The sequence below is a fragment of the Antennarius striatus genome, chromosome 14 (assembly GCF_040054535.1).
Source record: "Antennarius striatus isolate MH-2024 chromosome 14, ASM4005453v1, whole genome shotgun sequence".
NCBI classification, from domain to species: domain Eukaryota; kingdom Metazoa; phylum Chordata; class Actinopteri; order Lophiiformes; family Antennariidae; genus Antennarius; species Antennarius striatus.
The window spans coordinates 3,432,756-3,452,400 of NC_090789.1; the positions used below are offsets into that span (position 1 = coordinate 3,432,756).

At 44.2% G+C, this 19,645-nt stretch overlaps 3 protein-coding genes across 4 annotated transcripts; 1 reads left to right on the forward strand and 2 right to left on the reverse strand.

Annotated features, from left to right (window-relative positions):
* Positions 1–6,441: 6,441 nt before the first annotated feature.
* Positions 6,442–10,143, reverse strand: vps72a (vacuolar protein sorting 72 homolog a). Its single transcript, XM_068332785.1, has 6 exons — positions 9,824–10,143; positions 8,390–8,542; positions 7,867–7,987; positions 7,570–7,746; positions 7,304–7,448; positions 6,442–7,057 (listed from the first exon to the last, which is right to left on the reverse strand). The coding sequence occupies exons 1-6, from the start codon at positions 9,938–9,940 to the stop codon at positions 6,664–6,666; spliced, it is 1,107 nt and encodes a 368-aa protein (XP_068188886.1). The 5' UTR covers positions 9,941–10,143; the 3' UTR covers positions 6,442–6,663.
* Positions 10,144–11,245: 1,102 nt separating this feature from the next.
* LOC137607208 (leucine-rich repeat and immunoglobulin-like domain-containing nogo receptor-interacting protein 1) lies at positions 11,246–16,211 on the reverse strand. 2 transcript variants are annotated; one of them, XM_068332782.1, is made up of 3 exons: positions 16,060–16,211; positions 14,250–14,360; positions 11,246–13,083 (listed from the first exon to the last, which is right to left on the reverse strand). In XM_068332782.1, exon 3 carries the CDS (start codon positions 13,073–13,075, stop codon positions 11,246–11,248), a length of 1,830 nt encoding a protein of 609 aa, XP_068188883.1. In that variant the 5' UTR covers positions 13,076–13,083; positions 14,250–14,360; positions 16,060–16,211. The 2 variants fall into 2 exon arrangements, with proteins under 2 accessions (XP_068188883.1, XP_068188884.1); XM_068332783.1 differs by lacking the exons at positions 14,250–14,360; positions 16,060–16,211 and adding an exon at positions 13,858–13,924.
* Positions 16,126–19,066, forward strand: LOC137607210 (BOLA class I histocompatibility antigen, alpha chain BL3-6-like). The gene is made up of 6 exons (XM_068332784.1): positions 16,126–16,285; positions 16,829–17,095; positions 17,358–17,636; positions 17,825–18,127; positions 18,220–18,336; positions 18,456–19,066. The coding sequence occupies exons 1-6, from the start codon at positions 16,228–16,230 to the stop codon at positions 18,557–18,559; spliced, it is 1,128 nt and encodes a 375-aa protein (XP_068188885.1). The 5' UTR covers positions 16,126–16,227; the 3' UTR covers positions 18,560–19,066.
* The last annotated feature ends 579 nt before the right edge of the window (positions 19,067–19,645 follow it).

The following is a 19,645-nucleotide window of genomic DNA, read 5'->3' on the forward strand; positions in this document are numbered from 1 at the left end:
CTGACCCCAGGTTCAGGTCTTGGTACCAGGACCGGCAAAGGTCCAGCCTGTAGAGGTGATCAACGTTCAACTCAACCCAACTTTCCCCATTGGAGGGAAAAGAACCTGGTGCTACTTTTGTGGTCCCACCTCTGGTTGGTCAATGCCAAGCGCGTATTCTCTTGCACAGCCCCGATTAACGGCCGCCATGCTAAAACGACGATGCTACTTTAGCCCGCAACTTTTTTTTATTATTATTCTGCCTCATTGAGGGGCGATGAAGACTATGTTTAGACTGTTTGGGATCAAGACTTGCAGAAAAGCACCCCTTACCAAGTCAAAACGAGTCGGTACCATACATGTTTGGAAATGACCGAACCAAGGTTGAATGGCAAGAAAGCCAAACTGGTGCAACTGGTTTTTCGATGCAAAATATCGACACTGCATTCGAATTTACTTGAAGCAAAATGCATTTTCGGTGCTTCTTCGGCAAGTCACATTTAAAGGCCTTGCCTCCTGCAAAGATGGGTGTGCACAGGTCAAAGGTGGACAACCTTCTGTGTGAAATGAGATGGTAGAAATCGAACACTTCACGTGTGCAACACTTACCCGAAAAAACAGGACTTCCTAGTGTAGAAATCTCTTACAGCTCAACGCATCCGTGGATACACGCCGACTCCAGGCGGGTTTCCAGGGCACTTGGGGAGATACTGAGGTTCCAGGTCAACCTTTTTTTTTTGGGGGGGGGGGGACAAAAGGTAGAACTAGTTTGTGCAGACCTGAGAGATGCTTTCCAAATAAAAGGCCGGCGTTGTCCTCTTCGATATCTAGTTGAACTGCGCTCCTTCGAGCCGGTAGGACGCGCTCAACATGGGGCAGGTCCTTCTGCTCTCACCTATGCTGCAGGTGTGTCCATTCATGCCTTTTTCCAAGCGTGAAGACTTTTGGAGGAAGCTGGCTGCAGGTGGTGGTGGGAGGGGGGAGCTGGAGGTAGGGGGGTGGGGGCCGTCCTGTCACCTTCAGCTCAGTCCATCACTGAGGACACAGCTTGCCTGGCAGCAGCTCCCTTCCTGGTCTCAGCGGCTCTCCTCTGCGTCTCCTCCTGCTCTCCTTCTTCTGCTCCTTGTCGATCGCAATCCAAGAACTGAGAAGAGATCCCAAAGCAGCTTCCTGTGTAATAACGACGATCTCCTCTGAGGACTCTTCCAGTCATCTTAGTTGCTCGATCCGGACTTCTAACAGCCTCAGCTCGGCTCCGTTACGAGAATATCAATACCTGGCAGCGCGTTTTTTGTGGTTCCCATCCACCAGTTAGTTCGTCTTCTGACACTTTATGTGCGTTTAACCCGCAGAGACACACGACACGACCCGGACACGCGTGGATACACCTGAAAGCTGCGCATTAACCAAAGCGATTATTGGTATTTAAATTGGAATAATCACAAAGAGGATGTCTGTGTGGCTCTGCCACCTCCGAGCGCCGCGCAAAACTATAGCTGCACGTTTTGCGCACGAATTATTCCTTTCCTACCCCCCCCCCCCTTAAGGCGCAAACGTGAACATCCACAATGAATTTTACAGGCGCAATCCGGAACATGTGCAGCAGCACCTGAGACGTGGAAAAACGATCCCCGGCGTCCTGGTTGGGCTCATTTCTTACTGGAGAGCGTTTGTAGTTGAATCTGTGCGGCATTCCGACGTCTCCATCATCCTGAAGGAGGAAGAGGAGGTGGGGGATGAGGATGAAGAGGAGGTGGTGGTGGTGGTGGGGGGGGGGGGGGAGTCCCCGTTCCAAATTGAAGCCGCGTCCTGTGGGCTCCTGGGGTCCGACACACCTGATTCCGGCTTGACGGTTACGCGTGAGAATCGGTGACCGGAGAAGCGTCTCTATCTGGGGGGGGGGGGTGTCACAAACGGAAAGCAACGCCTCCAAACGAAAGAGAGCCGCCCCCCCCCCCCTCCTCCCGCGGTGTGCCATCACCGGAGTTTGCAACATCCGAAAATAAAAAGCGAGCCGTGACTCGAATACCTGCCCCCCCCCCACGCCAAAAAAAAAAAAAATCATCATTAATCATTACATTCATTGACACGGTTCTGAACGCAGGAAGATGATTGACGGGTGTCAAAGAGCTGAGCTGACGTCACTATTTCAATCATCATTATTGATTATCAGCGTGGCGGGTTTTACCTTGACGCGGCCTCGCTGGACGTGGAGACACTGGTGCATGATTCTACACAACTGACTCCAGGTCGGCTTAGGCCCAAACAGTACATAAATATTTAACCGATAAACCCGTTCGATTATTGATCACTAGGGATAAAGGGTCAGAATTAGATGCTGCTACACCTGCAAACCCGCCAAACACAGACTCGTCCATCAGACTGGGACGTGATTGGTCACTCCAGAGAACACGACTCCACCCCACGTGGGTTTATTCTATACACCTGTGACCGGAAGTGATTGGAACACCTGAAATCAATGATTAATATGTGGAGCCTGAAGAAAGATAAATGCATGTTCTGGTTAACCTTTAGTTACTGGACTGTAAACACACACACACACACACACACACACACACACACACACACACACACACTATGCACTACATAATGTCATATGATGACAGGTACAGTATTTAATTTTCATGTAGTTTAGGTTTGAGTCAACACTGATAGTTTTATACATCTAATATCAGGGAAAAGGCAGGTGCTGAATGTCATTGATCTTTTTCTGATCATGCATCCATCATGCTAATTTTTTTTTTTTCTTTCAGATTGAATAAATACCACCCACAGGCACACATCAGTTTTCCTTAATAATACACGACTGTCTTCCCATGTAGTGAGGCAACTTCCAGGAAAACTAATAGTTGGTTAATAAGATGCTGTCCTAAAAACAAAAATCCTTCCTTTTTCTGCATGGGTGTCAGTCACTTTCCTTCATTTCCAATCGCGTTGCTTTGACTCGACTGAAACACGCGAGTCTGAACTCAAAGCTGTGGCAGATGTTGTGGAAACATATGGAGAAAAGGAGGAATAACAACAGCTTGAGTCAGCTGCTCATCCGAGCTACAGAATCCCAGTAACAAGATCCCGAGGGGCCTCTGCATTCACTGCAGGGGGGTGCAGACGGCTTGACAGGTGAACCAGTTTTCAAAACAGGTTATTATAGAAGTTGTTCTTCTGCTTCCTTTAAACATACTTGTAAATTCATTTTCAATATTTCTTCCCTCAATGTCAGCAGATCTAGAATGCTGTTCTCCCTGTAGTCCCCGTTCATCCTCCCCCATGTACAAAAATAAATGTCAGCTCCATGCTTCCTTTATAAGGTCTTTATGCATCTTTAATGTCATAAATGAGCCTTTAGTTTAGCATTAAGTAGTCATCAAGGTTTAAAAGCACTACATTCCCCATAATGCATCTGAACACAACAGAACTGCCCAGCTCATTCAGCTGTAGTCCCTTTAACAAGAAAACCAATCTTCATGTTTGGAGGCAGTAGATGTCCTATTATTGAAACTAATGTTGATGTAAAAACAAAAACGACTCTCTTAAGTATTAAAGTGTTTCTGTTCGGTCACTTGTTTCCTGACTGAGCTGCAATGAAGACACGGCGACGACAACAAGGCATAAAGCTGGAACTTCCAGCCACAGTGGAGTCGACTAACTGTGACTGATGGGTCCTGGTTTCAGCTTCGGCAGGATTTTAGAATGCATTTTTGCACAGGATGAAGACGCAGCAAATTAAGAAGAGGAACAAATTCAATAACTGAGCATAAAGAACAACCAGTGAGTTTGTGTTTCACCTGAAAACCCAGCATTTTATAGTCAATAGGAATGAAAGACTGCAGGGAACCAATTGTCCTATTAGAGTTCATAAAAGCTTTGATTTTTGACACTTTTATATATATATATATATATATATATATATATATATATATATATATATATATATATATATATATATATATATATATATATATATATATATATATATATATATATATATATATATATATAAAAATCTCAGTTATCTTTTTACCCTCTGTCTCTAAATCAGAAACAGACTGGTGGTAAGTTCAAAAGCTAACATGTGGGTAATGATAGCCTTTCTCCTGAACGGTAGTAATTCTCTGACTCACTAAGGGGGGCATCTTTTAAAAATACACAGACAAAAAGAATAAAGTCAGATCAACATCAGCTGAAACATCTGCAGGAAACAAATCAGAATTTTTAAAACATTGTTAATGTTACTGAACGCAGAAAGCAACATGTGGTGTTAAAAATATCCAGAACACACACACACACACACACACACTGGAATTGACACGAACCCACTGTCAGCCCTCACTCACTCACACACACACACAAGCACAAACACGCACACATCTCCATGGAAACTGATGATAAAGCTGGTCTGCAAAAAAGACGCAATTTGACAAAGCAGGTTAAGGAAATGGATACTCAGCAAGAAACACATATCTGAAGAATCCAAGAGGATTTTTCTTTTTTATTTCAACAAATAAAAAACACAAAAGAAAAGGTTACAAAATAATAAATAACCTCAAAATAAACAAAAGAAGCTGAAGCCATGAACAGAAGAGCTTCAAATGCTCCCAAATCTTGTCAGTTTCTTGCTTTCCTGTGTGGCTTGATTACAGTCCAGGCGTGTGTCGCTGGTGTGAGTCGAATTTAAACACCGTTTGATGCAACAACGAAAATCTGGGAGGCCGCAAAAAAAATTAAATATTTTTTTTTAAAAAAGCAGAAACATCTGAAGAAGGAAAGTTGCGTGGATCTTGCAGATAGCAAGACAGAGAGGGTGGGCAACGGAAGAGGGAAGAGAGGACAAGGGATGGAGTACAGCACAGAGTACAGCACACCACCTACACTGGTCTCCATGGCAACTACCACACTAGAACAAGTGATAATGCAGTTCCCTCTGTTCCTTTTTTTCTGAAAACTGTTCAGTTTGCATCATATGCGCTGTTCCGTATGTGGGAGACCTTTCAGCGTTTCTGTCGTTCCAGATGAAACAAGAGGTTCAATGTCACCGAAGAACGCTGCCGGCCAACATCATGACCGCCTCACATCCCTTCGTCCGGCAGAGACGTCGGCTCAGACGCAGAATTCATCACCATCGCTTTGAGGGATAACTTGTTTTTGAATTAATGTGGGGAGGTGGTGGTGATGGGGGGGGTTCCCTCCTTTTTTCCCAAAGCGAGTGGCTGTTTTAAGAGAAGCATGGAGGATTGGTGGAAGTGGAAAGGAAAATTAAATCAACTTTTTCGTTGTTGTTGTTGTTCCGTCCAAAAACCTTTACGGAAAGGTTAGCTTAGCTTAGCTTAGCTTTCTTTACAAGGATGCAGTGGCTTAAAACAATCTGAAAGATCATTTTGTCGCCTATGCATTAAAAATATTCTTCTCATCAGTACTCGTTTGTTGCTGATTAAACAAAACACTTTGCTCTTTTGCATGAACAACAGGCCTCAAACTCAAAGATCAGTTTAATGCCAAAAGAAATCTAATGATCCAGAGATGAAATTGGGTATTATTGCTTGAAATGACAATAAATCAAGGAGGATTAAGGTTTATTTCTAGAAATAAGTCATTATTTCTGCCTAAAATTGACTAATTTATTCATCAAAATTGTTGCCATTTTTTCTCGCCCCCCCCTAAATGATGATTTTACCTCTGAATCCAAACTGGTGAGTTTGTCCTGGATGCACTGGTTACACTTTAAAAATACTTGTTTTCCTCATCAACCATCCAAAAATGCCAAGTTTGCAGATATTTTCAGGAATCAGGGATACAGCTTTGACTTGAGATTATGCAAAATGCATCGTCATTGTTTTTCTTATTTAATCAAAAAACAGCCGACAGGTGAGGAAATTTTTTTTTTTTTAAACAAAAATACACTTTGAATGTAATCCTTAAGAGCTTCGGCGGTTTGGTTATTTTATTTTTCCTCACACAGACACAAAACCCCGCATGGCGGCTGAACATCATCAGGAAAGTACAGGAACAGCCGGGAGGAAATCCGCTTGAGAGAAACATGATCCTTCTGGCAGCGACGTCAAAAGAAGTATTTTTGGGAGATTTTATGCAAAGGTAGAAAATTATGCCTGCGAGCACGCGCTGAGGGCTAAACCGACACGAGGAAGGCTTTACGCCTTAAACCCCTTCACCAGTCAGCCGTGACGCCGTCGCCTTCGTGGAGCCGCACATCAGCTGAAAAACAAACTTATTCCCCGGTAATGATAGAAATTATTTTAATGATGCTAATTGTCTTTCAGTAGAATGAAATTTGCAGGTTATTAAATATGTGACTCAGCATTTCCATCAATTACTTCCCTGGCCGGCCTTTCAAACTGACTACGATGACTGATGTCAGTGTAGATAATATGAAACTTTAATATAAAGCAGAATAACACAGAAAAAAAAGGTTTCAGAAATAGGAGATACAAATTATTCCACATTTCAAGTGTTTATTTTTCTTGAGAAATATCTACAATTTACGACACAAAATGACCTGATAATAAGTATAAAATAAAACGCCTGTCAGCGTGTTCGTTGACGCCACAATGAACAAAATTCCTTTCTGTACGTCACAACTACAAGTCTATTAACTTCCTGGTGTTCCAGATGATGACCTGCATTTCCAAACAGACCTGTTGACTTCCCTCATGTTCCCACGGCGCTCTGCTTCACCACCATCTTCTGTCGAGCGCCCTTCGCCGCCGCCGACGAGTCAAGTCCCGCCATCCCTCCGGAGGTGTTTGGAAACCCGTGCGCGGCCACGTATTTCCGGTAAGCCTCTCGGATGATGCGGAAGGCTCGCGTGTTGGCGTACGGGATGTCGGTGACGGGGTCTCGGTACAGCGCGGCCTTGTGGGTGACGGGACACACCTCCTGGACGGGGAGCTGGGGACTCGTCTGGTCCCTGTGAGGGAAGGCTGCCTCGAAGGCCTCGTCGTCGCTGAACGTGATGTAAGTACGGGAGCACAGGCCTCCAGCGGGCTGCTGGGAAGGAGTGGAGGGGTTCTGTGGCGCCGTTTGAGGGACGTCTTGATCCAACCTTTGGAAAACAGACAAATATGACATTTAGACAAGTAAAAAAATCAGCTTTTGTTTCATTCTCTTGGTTTGTTTTGGGCATATTTCTGTCGGGTTTTGGGACGTGATGTCCTAAATTAATTAAGGTTCTGTGTGGAGGATTTAAGGGGAAAGACAGAATCAATAATCTTTAAAGCTTTTGTTGGTGTATAATTAACATTCTAACTACATTATTTGTGATCCCATTAACGAGAAAGATATTGTTTACCCTTCTACATCAACGTTTTCTTCTTTTAAGGTGGCGTGAGACACCAGCGGCATCAGGACCGAATGGTAGCGGATGGTCGGTCCTTCAAACCGTCGCTTCTTGTGGACTTCTTTCTTCTTGTCTGCCTCCAGGCGTTCATAGTTCTCTACAAACAGAAAGAAAATGAGTAGATAGAACCGTCTGAAAGGTCACGAGCGACCGGCGCCAGGCCTGATGTCTTATTAAAGACGGTAGACTTGATTTTCTGTGGAGGAACAGTTTCTCACCTAAAGATCGAATGTTGATCTCGGCTGTTATTTTGGCCTCGGCCAGCAGCTCCTCTTGGGTCAGGGGTCGGTCCCGATGAGCTCCTCGCCGTCTTCGAGGGGCGTCCTGACGTTCTTGCAGACGCAAGTTGGTCTTTCGGGTGTGCTCGCTGGTAGACTGTCGGACAGACTTCCGAGCTAAAGGAAGAAGAAACTCACAGCTTTAGAAAAAAGGTCAAAGAGTGACCGTCTGTGAACAGCGTTTGATGCAGCTGTGATGTCATCTTGCGTGTGAGTGAACGAGTTTTAAAATCTTACTCTCTGCAAAGTCTTGATATTCTTGCGGAATCCTCCGTTTGAGTTCTACTTTTGTTTTCTCTGTCTTCTTCTGTTCCTCTGACGGTCTTTTAGGTTTGGGTTTTGGCACCTTTATTGGTTCCTTGGATTAAAAAAGGAGACAAAAGACTAGGTCAGAACAAACAAACAATGAATGACCAAAATATCCCTGTGGAAGTCAGAAATGATTGCTTGTGACCGTAACTGAACATATTGTGATTCCAAAGCCAGATAAAAATGAGCAATTGTGCTTCTTCCTCCCACAGCAACTGTTTAGAGGAAGACATTTGGCAACTAGTGGCTCCAGGAAAGCTGCAGAGCACTTATGGAACACAGATCACAGTGGAATGTGTGGATGAAAAACAAATACCAGGAAACTACTTAGGAAAATTAAACGTTTCAATGTTCATTTGAATCAATCACCAAAAACATCACATGCAAACATAATTTCATGCTGCACTGTCATCCCTTAGGCGTAAATGTTGACTCATGGAATTAATTCTACCTTGTACGCTTTGGTAACAACCCGACTCTTCCTCCGAGGTGCATCCTCCTCCTGGTCGCTGTCTGGCTCGTCGCCTTCGTCGATGTCAAAGTCGCTGTCGACCTCATCCTCGGTGTCTGAATGTTCCCCGTGATACTCGTCATCACCCGATTCCTACAACAAAAAGCATATAATTCAGCCACAAACACATGATGTAAAAATGTCCCTGAATTTAGTCCCTGGGATTGACATGACAACATGATGTTGATCTTTTTACTGTCATCATATTTAATTTACTTGGTGGTAATTCAATTGTGACTCCATTGCAAACTACATTTAGATCAGAGCCTCCATTTATGTCCAAGCAGAAACACGGCCTCTGATTGGTCAACAAATAATGAACACTGACTCCAATTGGTGGTTTTGAGTAAATAAAACCCAAATGTGGTGACAAAGACCAACATTGCTCCCAAGGTGAAGAGACTTGACAGATATTTTTAGTCACACTTGTCCCCAAATTTAAATATTTGCACATGCATGGTCACGGCATGCCAGCTGAGATGACTGAGTCATCACAGGATTTGCGGTTTTGCATTTATCTGCTCTTGTCAAACCTCAGCTGAGAATCTCAGCCTGAGATTAACGTCAGAACCGCCAGCGGAACGACTGACAAATCCCCCCACGCAAACGGACCCCTGAACCGGCACCTATTTAAAGACCGGACGCCAAAAAGCAAACTGAGGATACATATCTGCATCACTAATGTTTCTTATATGGAATGCAACCTGAAGCCTTTGCAGCACTTCATTCTTCAGTTTAATTTTGAAGCAGGTATAGTGGAACCTTGGTAACAAAAGGATTCTTGACCTTCAGAATGCACGGTCTTGCATGAATGAAGAGGCTCTGATATAAAACACTGTATGAGCATCACTTCACTTAAAGAGCGATGATTTACACCCAGCTAGATTCCACGAATATATCTCGCAATGAATATTTAAATATAAAGATGTTTTTTTTTAAATATTAAAAACTGCATAGTAGGAAAATGAAACGTACATTGGTAACATTATTTTTTGTTGTGAACGAGTCTTTGACGTAATATGAAGCAACACTCGTTGAAGGAAATGAGCGACATCAGTGCTGCGTTCAAGACACTTTCGAAAACGGGAAAATACAAACACTAATGTGTTTTGAAACTTGTTTACTATTCATTAATATGTAAATGAGGTTTCCGTCACTACATTTTTTTCACAGACGCCTTTAATGATCGATATTGACTAACTGATGTACTTGAACTTTACTGATAATCGTATTTTACAAGACTGGCTGTTGATGCGATCAATCATCGTTTGTGTGTTCTTTTTTACCGGGTTGATCCTGAACAACACAGACGGGATGGGAGCTAATGCTAACCTATTAGCTCATTCTTGGAGTCAGTTCTTTTTGGTTACTCACGTCATTGAAGCCTCCATAAGTTGTCTTGTAGAATTCATCCTCTTCTTCGGCATCCAATAACTTTGACATGCGGTTACCCGCAGTCTTTCTGGGTTCCCGGCCGACTACTAGACTCATGGCCGTATTCGCTAAACAACGCTAGCCTTGGCTGGCTAATATCTGAGTAACGCTACGGAACTAACACCACGCAACCTAAATATTTACCGATTTATTTCTGTTAATTTTACTGTTTTATTATATTAAACTAATTCGAATCCATAGTTAGATCTATGGTCATACACGAATGTGTGTTTCTGTTTGATACCACATATAGACGGACAGCTAAATGATACTCATTACATCCGGGGTAGTTGATGTACTTCCGGGTGAACCTTTAGCAAAATTAAAAACAATAATATATCTACGTTAAAAAATATATGTTCAACATTAAAATGCCTTTACCGTAACTTTCACATAAATTGATTTTACATGGATTTATTTCAGTTTATTTTATTCACATTTGTAAAAGAGCTCCAGAAATTTAAATTTAGGAAGTAAAACGTTGACTTTATTTACTGCGGCTCTGCCAGGATATTCGATTTATCAATTGTAAAAAAAAAAATTGTAATATTTAATATTAGTTTATCTCTACTCTGAGTTATTTGGTGACGGCCACAAAAACTGACCACCGAACCAACTTTTTGGTTTTAAAGCAAATGCAGACAGCGCCCTCTACTGGTGGAGGTCATCACGCCACACTGCTTTGACCACGAAACATTAGAAGAAATACACACACAAAAACTGGCAAATGATATTGAGAGCACAATAATTTTATTATGTGCTACTTCCGAAAAGCAAAGTGCTTTAATTGTGGAGCTGAAGAAAATACAATACATTCCATACAGCCTTTAAAGAGTACAACAGTGGAAATGTCAATGTTAAAGTGCAAGCAAATATGGCTAATAAAGCAGGCCTGACATGCTATACTGACAAATGTTTTGCATACATTTATACATGGTTAACATCCCCATTTTAAAGTTGTCTTACTGTCTTTTGAGGTCAGGAATAATCTTTTCCCTTATACACATTTCAAACAAATTGAGTGAAACCAGAAAATTAGTCAGCCAGGCAAGCCTATAAAATAAATTCCAGTACATTCTACTTTATAAAATTGTTTCTGTAAATGAAGACCGGCAAAGGCAATCTAATCATCAGACAGGTAACTGAATAGTTTGCATGCATTGTGTCCATTAAAGTTAGCTCACTTTGGTTCTTTTTAAATTGAGACTTTATTACAGAGAAGCCCTCATGTAGAGTTGCATGCTAGCATGCTCACATTTACATAACAGTCTGTCAGCATGTTAAAAATGCAAGAGAGTTGACATTTTTGTGTAAACTCAGCATACAAAGTCAAATCCAGTCAAAATATTTTTCTTCACTTATTCATATTAGTTTCATGGTAACCCTGCTTCTTTCCATGTAGCTGGACGTCCCTCCCTTATTAGTAGACTCGGCACTTCTTGGCACATATGCTATTGTGGCTGTGTGCTTTATTTTCCCTTTGCTCTTGCTCCAGAAGAAAATGAAGACGAAGCAAACGCCTACCGAGCTGGAAAATGAGAGGAACCCGATGGTTGTTGCAATCAGCAACGTCTTGACATCTAATGGGAGTGTTTGAGTTCCATTCACGCTCGGAGAAGCCGAAGGAAAGGCAAACCCTCCTTTGAGGTGAAATGGTTTCTTAGACGATGATGGAAAGCCTTGGACATGCAGGCTAACTGTCAGGCTGTCATTTCCTGCCGCGTTCGATGCCACGCAGAGATAAGTGCCGCTGTCTTGAGGCTGAGCGTAGCGAACCTCTAGCGTACCATTATCCAGAGCCTGTATCCTACCAACGGGAGATAACGCTTCTTGCCGTGGGTCTAGCCAGGTGACAGATGGTGCTGGGTCCCCTTCTGCATCGCAGTAAAACACTACCGTCTGTCCCTGATCCACTGACCCCCCTTGAGGCTTCCGGGACAGAATCCGAGGCCGTCGACACGTCAGCAGGCCGGGAACCTCAGCTTCGACGATATCTTGAAAACTCCAGCCCTGCAGCTGGACGGAGGTAGAGCAAGTCGGTGGATCTCCACCAAAGTCCAGATTCAGTCGCCTTTGCACCACCCACAGCAAACGGCAGTCACACGTTAGTGGGTTGTTATCAAGTCCTAGAGTTTTGAGGGTCTCCACTGAATGAAAAACTCCAACTTCGAGCGTGGTGAGAAGATTTCTAGACACGTTCAGCAACTCCAAATGTGCCAAACCTCTGAACGCTCCATTTTCGATGGATATCAGCGATCCCCCCGCCAGGTGAAGCTCTTGTAGTCGGACCAGTGCTCCGAGCAGGTTCCCTTGAATGTGCGAGATCGGATTAAAAGAAAGGTCAAGGTAAACTAGATATACAAGATGTTGTAAAGAGACGTACGGGACAGCACTGAGTTTAGAGTGTCTGATGGTGAGGGACGTCAGGTTCAGGTCAAAGAGAGAGTTTCCTGAGAGGTTCTCCAGCCAAGGACATTGAGAAAGCACGAGCTCCTTGAGACGCTCCAGACGGCTGAAGGAGTAGTTTGGCAGCGTGGAGAGGCCCAGCTGGTAGAAACGAAGAACCTTCAGCCTGCCAAGCTGTGCCAGAGCTTCAGTCGGTACCGCCGTGAGGTTGCGGCCGTCGAGCTGCAGCTCTTGCAGGCCGGACAAACCAGCAAAAGCTTGATGGGAGATGAACACCAAGTCATTACCTGTCGCTTTCATGAACTGCAGAAGCGTCAAGTCAAGGAAAGTAAAATCTAGAAAAACAAGAATTTCATTGCTGCTTATGTCGAGAAATTTCAGGTTTGACAAACCAACAAAAGCCCCCACAGGTATGATTTTAAGGCGGTTGCGAGCGAGATGCAGAGTTATCAGACGTTGTAAGCCAACAAAGGCCTCGACTTCAATCGTCGACAAGATATTGTCGCTCAAATCCAAGTCTATGAGTTGTGTCAGATTGTGGAACTGCTGCCGTGGCAGAGTCTTGATGGTGTTATGAGTTAAGTTCAGCAGTCTGGTGTCCCGTGGGAGATCGATGGGCGCTGCGGTGAGGTGACCATCGGAGCAGTTCACCTCCAGGGGCGTGGCGTAGCAGCGGCAGGGCTGAGGACACGGCCACCGGGTTTCAGACGTCAGCGCCACCCCGGCCGTCAACAGGTACAGAGCCCCCCAGCACAGCCACTGGTGGATGGCGACCCCCTCAAACATCTGGTGGCCTGTAGGAGACCGAGAGAGAGCGACAGAAAGAGAGACAGGCAGAGAAGTTAGAAAGAGATGATATTTACTGATGACTGGAAGCTGATTGGCTAAAGGAGATGATGGGTTTTGTCTTTGGAGTCTTGCAGACACTGGAGAAGAAAAATTAGACCTGACCAAACGATCCCAGATGGAGGCGGTGAATCATTTCTGTCAAACTGCAGATGGAAAAGTCTTCATTTTTTATTCAGTGTTTAATGATAGAGATAGATAGATAGATAGATAGATAGATAGATAGATAGATAGATAGATAGATAGATAGATAGATAGATAGATAGATAGATAGATAGATAGATAGATGCATATTGTGAACCAGCTGAAGAATTTCTGTTTTATTCTTTTTCAAGTCTTTAAAATTAATGTTTGATTGAGATTGACTGCAGCAAAAACCAGACAAGGTTAAAGCTTTAAATCATTTATCATTTTTTTGTCGCTCTGACCCTGAAGGATAACTGTAAATAAAAATGATTTTCCATTTCCAAGGTCAAGAACTCGGTACTCTGACTTTAATTACGTCATGTGGGGGCGGCAGAAGCAGGATTCTATTTTTCTGCATAATTTCTTTTATTTTTTAAAGTAAAAAGAAGATCAGGAGGAAGCCAATTGGTTCTAATCTTGGGGGGGGGGGATGACTCATCTCATCATAAATTGCGTGAGTCACTAAACGGGTTTAAATCTCCAAGCGCAAATAAACAGATAAACAAAGAAATGAAATTCCTCGGGTGTGAAGCCACCTGTGGTTCTGGCAGCTCCGCTCGCATGTCGCGCAGGAAGGTGTGACACTTTGGAGCGTTTCCATCCAATTCCTGCAACATTTATTTAAATGTAAATGCAGAACATTCAAAATGAACTCTATAATGACATATTTTCTTCAAGTCTTCTCAAATGATTTTACACCCGGATGACTGGATTTATGGAAACACATCGCGCACACATTTCTAAAAGAGGTAATTGTGTCGGAGCTGGGGGGGGGGGGGGTAGCGCTGAGCTCCTCCAGGGAGCGCAAAATTCTAGAGTGAAAATTGTGTGCAAAAGTGAAACTGTAGTTATTTACTGTGGTGTGACAGAATAAACACGCTGGATTGCACCGTGAAAGGCTCCTGATTACAGTAGTGTCATAACTCACCCGTCTCCTCAGCCTGGGGGGGTTGTCATTGCGGCAGCTCCGAGTGTTTGTGAGGATTAATTGTTGCTTCAAGCAAAGCCGGAGTGGAGTTTTCTGATCTATCAGGACCACCTTAGAAATAAATCCAGAAGAAATCCGCACGGTGAGAGAAACAGAGACGCATCACAACAAGAGAGCTCCATCCTCCTCACTGAGGAGAAGTCTTCCTCCGGAGGATGAAGCGGTCGATTCCCCCCGTCGCTTCTCCGTCCTCATGGCAACAACAACAACCTGGCTCCGGATGCTGGAGCGCTCGGTTCATGCTGGGGAATTATATGGTGGAGCTCCTGGACTCCATCCAGAAGGCTGCTCTGGATGACAGGAGGCAGGAACGGGTCAGCAGAAACACAGAGACGCGGGGATAACAGCAGATGGGAATGAATAATAATCAGGAGTGTCTTGACAGCCATCTGAAAGGTTGGCACAACAACGATGTCTTGATATTATTTGGATTTTTAGTCACATCATTACACGAAGGCACAAACTGAAGCCCCAACATGTCATTTTGACATTTCTGTCACGTCTCCATGAGCTGAAGATGATGTCTGAACAGTCACACTATAACCCTGGGCTGAGATTTAGGTGTCTGCAGCTGCATCAGATCAATAAATCCATCAGGGGTTCTTTTTTATGTTGTTGTTGTTGTTTTTTTATCGTTGGAAACGACAGTCAGAGGAACGATGAAGCGAGACCTTGAAAGGCTCGCCCACACCTTCATCTTTCAGCAAACCCACAGTCTGTCTCTGAGTTCACTTTATATGCAAATTGTCTCACTTTGCATGCTCACCATCCAGTGCAGAACAATATATTTGTTCAGTGAAATAAAAAAGATGTGCATGCAGGGATTGTGTTTCCTGTTGCCTTTACAGATTAGTTGTGTGAAGGAAATTAGATATATGGATGGATTGTTCCGAATCTGAATGAAACTAAATGCATTCTGAGTGAATGAGATGCACAAAGTAATGAAGGATGTAATGTGTTAAACACACTTGTGTCATACATTAAACACCAGAACTAATCTGAAAATGAGGACCAGGGAGGAAAACACAGAACAAAGAGCTCAGATGAACCCGTAAAGATGATCCTGCAGGTCTGACGTGGTTTAAATCAGTTTAAATCTCAACACATCAGAGAATCAGACCTTCAACCACCAGCACCAAAAAAAAATAAGTGAATGAGGAACCAACAATATCAAATTTAGATTATCAGGAATGAATTTTGATTCTTATAGTGCTAGACTTTAATTCAGAGGAGTCAGCACTGGGGGGGGGGGGGGGGGGGGAGTCCATCCCATCAGGACCGCTTCACTGGGCCTGTCTTCACCGGACGCGTCCTGATGCAGCATCAATGCTACGGATCAGCTGATGGGAGCAGATGTCAGAGGAACAGGTGATGCTGACCTGAAGAGTTACCTGAAGGGAAACCACGTGGACTGGAGGTTCCACTGGATCAGGGGGGGTCAAACTCATTTTTACTGAGGGCCACATCAGTATAATGTCTGTCCTCAAAGGGCCAGATGTAACTTATAAATGTAACTAAATGTAACTCAGTGTAAAGTGAAATGAATGTAAATACTCCTCAGTGATCAGTAACAAGAGGAGCGTCAGCTGATCAAACATCAACAGGGGGGTCACATTTGTGTGGGTCCAGCAGTTTTCAGCGTCCACAGCTCCAACAACACGTCACCGTCAGTAAACTGATCCCCCACCCCCCCCATCCTCTGGCGCACTTTTAAACTCGGCTCCATTCACTTTCACTTTTGATTCACTACCTGTGACGTCACTGCTCAGGACGAACTGCCATTGGCTCAGAAGGACGGGGAAGTCCGCTGCTCTCCGTGTTCCGTCCTCACTTCACCCTTGATGGTCGGACTGGAAGCTTCACCAGAGACTCCTGTCGGCCGTTGTGTGTTCGGAGCTGCAGATGTGACTGGTTCAGCATGACGATCTTGGTTCTGGTGGTTCTCCTGGGAACAGGTGTACCTGGTGCGGCGGGAGGTGAGGTCACGTGATTTCCCGATCGGGTAGGAGGAAGAGTTTGGTGTGTTTGTAGCCTGCTGGATGGATTCAGGGCTCTGTTGACGGACTTCCTGACATGTTAGCACCAGAGAAATGTTCAGGGGTGACCCAGCTGTCATCTGAAAGCTGAGCAGCTGATCCAGGATCCAGCAGGGGTAGATCCAGGGTAGATTTGTTCCAGGGTAGATTTGTTCTAGGTTAGATCCAGGGTAGATTTGTTCCAGAACCGGTTTGTCCAACATTCTTGACGTGACGCAGAACACAGAAACATGACCTCCTTGTGTTCAGACAGCAGACGACAGGAAGGATTCTGATTGTAGAAATCCTTCCAGTTATCAGCTGATCATCAGAAACAACAAGAGCAACAGGAAGGAGACTTGATGAAACCAGAGAAGAACTGACTGAACAACAGACGCCATCAGAACCACTTTACTGGAGCCCAGTTCTTGTTGGTTCTGTGTGCAGGAAAATCAAATGTTTCACTGGTTTATGAAACACAAATCATGTTTCTGTTTCTTTCAGTGACTCACTCTCTGAAGTATTTCCACACCACATCTTCTGGAGTCCCAAACTTCCCAGAGTTTGTGGTTGTTGGGATGATTGATGACATTCAGATTGATTATTATGACAGTAACACCAAGAGAACAGAACCCAAACAGGACTGGATGGAGAAAATCACAGCAGATGATCCTGAGTACTGGAACCGACAGACCAGGAGGAATGAGGGGAACCATGAGACGGCCAAAGTCAACATTGAAATTTTAAAGAAGCGTTTCAACCAATCTGAAGGTTTGTTTATGTTTCTACTGATAAAATGTTGTTTATGTTTTCATGCTGCAGGAAGTAAACACGCACACACACACACACACACACACACACGTTCATCTGTTTGATGGCGTCTCTTGCTGACTCAGCACAAACATTCCTGTCAGACGACTGGATGCTGCTGGACTTCACTGATCCAGTGTTTCTGTCCATCCCATAATAACCAGCAGAGATCGCTGAGACTGGATCAGAATAAGTCCATTGAGAGTCTCTCTCTCTCTCTCAGGTTTCCATATTGTCCAGTGGATGTCTGGTTGTCAGTGGGACGATGAGACTGGAGAGGTTACTGGTTTTGAGCAGCATGGTTATAATGGAGAAGACTTCCTGGTCCTGGACCTGAAGACAGAGACCTGGATCGCTCCCAGACCTCAGGCTGTCATCACCAAACACAGATGGGATCATAACAGAGCTTTGATGGAACATGAAATGCATTACTACACCAAGGAGTGTCCTGAGTGGGGGAGGAAGCATTTGGAGAATGGGAGGAGCTCTCTGCTGAGAACAGGTAGGATCACATGACCTGATGGAGTTTCGTACCGACAACCTTCATGTTTCTCTGGTGTTTGTGATCAACAGTAAACAATAAAGGTTAACGACACACAGACAACACTTCAGATCCATCCCATCAAACAGAAGAACAAACAGTGACTCCTGGTGAGGAGCATCTAAAGTGTGTTTGTGCTCCTCCTCCAGAGCTCCCCTCAGTGTTCCTCCTCCAGAAGACCCCCTCCTCTCCAGTCAGCTGCTTCGCTACAGGTTTCTACCCTGACAGAGCTGCACTCTTCTGGAGGAGAGATGGAGAGGAGCTTCATGAGGAGGTGGACCACGGAGAGATCCTCCCCAACCATGATGGAACCTTCCAGACCAGTGTTGACCTGAACCTTTCATCGGTGGCCCCTGAGGACTGGAGGAGGTACGACTGTGTGTTCCAGCTGGAAGGTGTGGAGGACGACTTGGTCACCAGACTGGACAAAGGAAAGATCTGGACCAACTGGGGTGAGACGGGGGTCGGGGGGTGGAGGTGGAGACACCTTTATTTCCTGCACTTCTGTTCAGGTTGTGACTCGTTGTTGTTTTCTTCTCTCCAGAGGAGCCCACTGACGTGACCCCCCCCACCACCACCATCATCACCATCATCGCTGTACTGGTTCTTGCTCTCGTCGTCATGGCAGCCGTTGGGTTCAAGCTTTCCAGACAGAGGACAGGTGAGGGGTCCGAACAGAAGCCGTCTCTTCCTCCCAGCTTTGATTTGACTCTTTGACCTGATGCTTTGACTCAGCGTGAAGCAAACTTCACGGTGGGATGACGAGTCTTTGTTTTCCAGCTAAACGTGGTTCAGTTCCTGAGGACAGCTCTGAGCTCTCTGAGGGACTGCAGCCGGGGGTCGGGGCGCAACCAGAGGTCAACAAGCACCAGAATGTAATCTGATCAAATCCATCAGGATGAGGATCTAGTTATCGATGGTTATTGATTAGAGTCTGTAGAAAACGCACTACAAATAGCGACCAAACGTGGTCAAACTTAAAGGGTGTCATTAAAATATTTTATCACGTTTTCTTCACATTTTTCTTCCTGGAGACGTAAAACAGGATCTTTCCAACAGAATCATCACAGCTGTCTTCAAACCACATCGCTGGTTTAACAGGAGTTGATTCAAACACGTCACCATCATTCCAATTCAAAACTTCTGCTGCTGGGTTGTTGTTGGTTCTTCCAGTCCTATTGGTCCTCCTAGGGTCAGGTGACCTGACGCTACCTTGAGATGAGATCTGACAACCACTAGAGAGTTGTCTCTGCTGTTTATCCTCAGAAAGCCTTTCTCTGCTGGTTGCTGCTAATCTAACTAGTTAACTAGGTGAACATTGGATGAAGTTATTCTGCTAGTTGGTTTATTGTCAGAACAAATTCTGCTTTGCAATAAAATCCCACATTTTACACGTGTCTCATCATTCTCACTTCTTTCACTTTAAACAAGGATGATTGAATTTATGAAGCTCAGAGGTCGATCCCATTATCATTGACATGGTAAATAAAAGTAAGACATGAAAGTCAATGTTCGGGTATTTTGATGACTTTCTCCTTTCATGTTTCTAACTAATTCAAACGTTTCTGTGAACCAGAGAACTGAAACGATTGGGTTTTTTTCTGGCGCTTTGGAGCCACCTGCTGGTTGGATCCGGATCGTCCTGGAGGATTGGAACGTTCCTTTATGTCTTCTTTGATTGTGTTTTATGTGTTTGAATCTTGGGGGTTTTTTTTGGTCTCACATCCCAAAATTTCCTGGAGAAAACGTTTCTAACTACTTAATATGTTTACTTCAAAGTTTAAACTGTTTTAAAAAAACAACAGATAAACTTAATGATTTAAATGACGTCAGACCAGGTCAGAAAAACATTTACCAAGTTAGAAGCAGTTAAAACCACTTCTGCTGACACTCAGGTATCGTTTTTCATCATGAATCACCATGGAGACGCTGGATCAGAGCCCTCCGGTGGATAAAATCTGTATTACTGT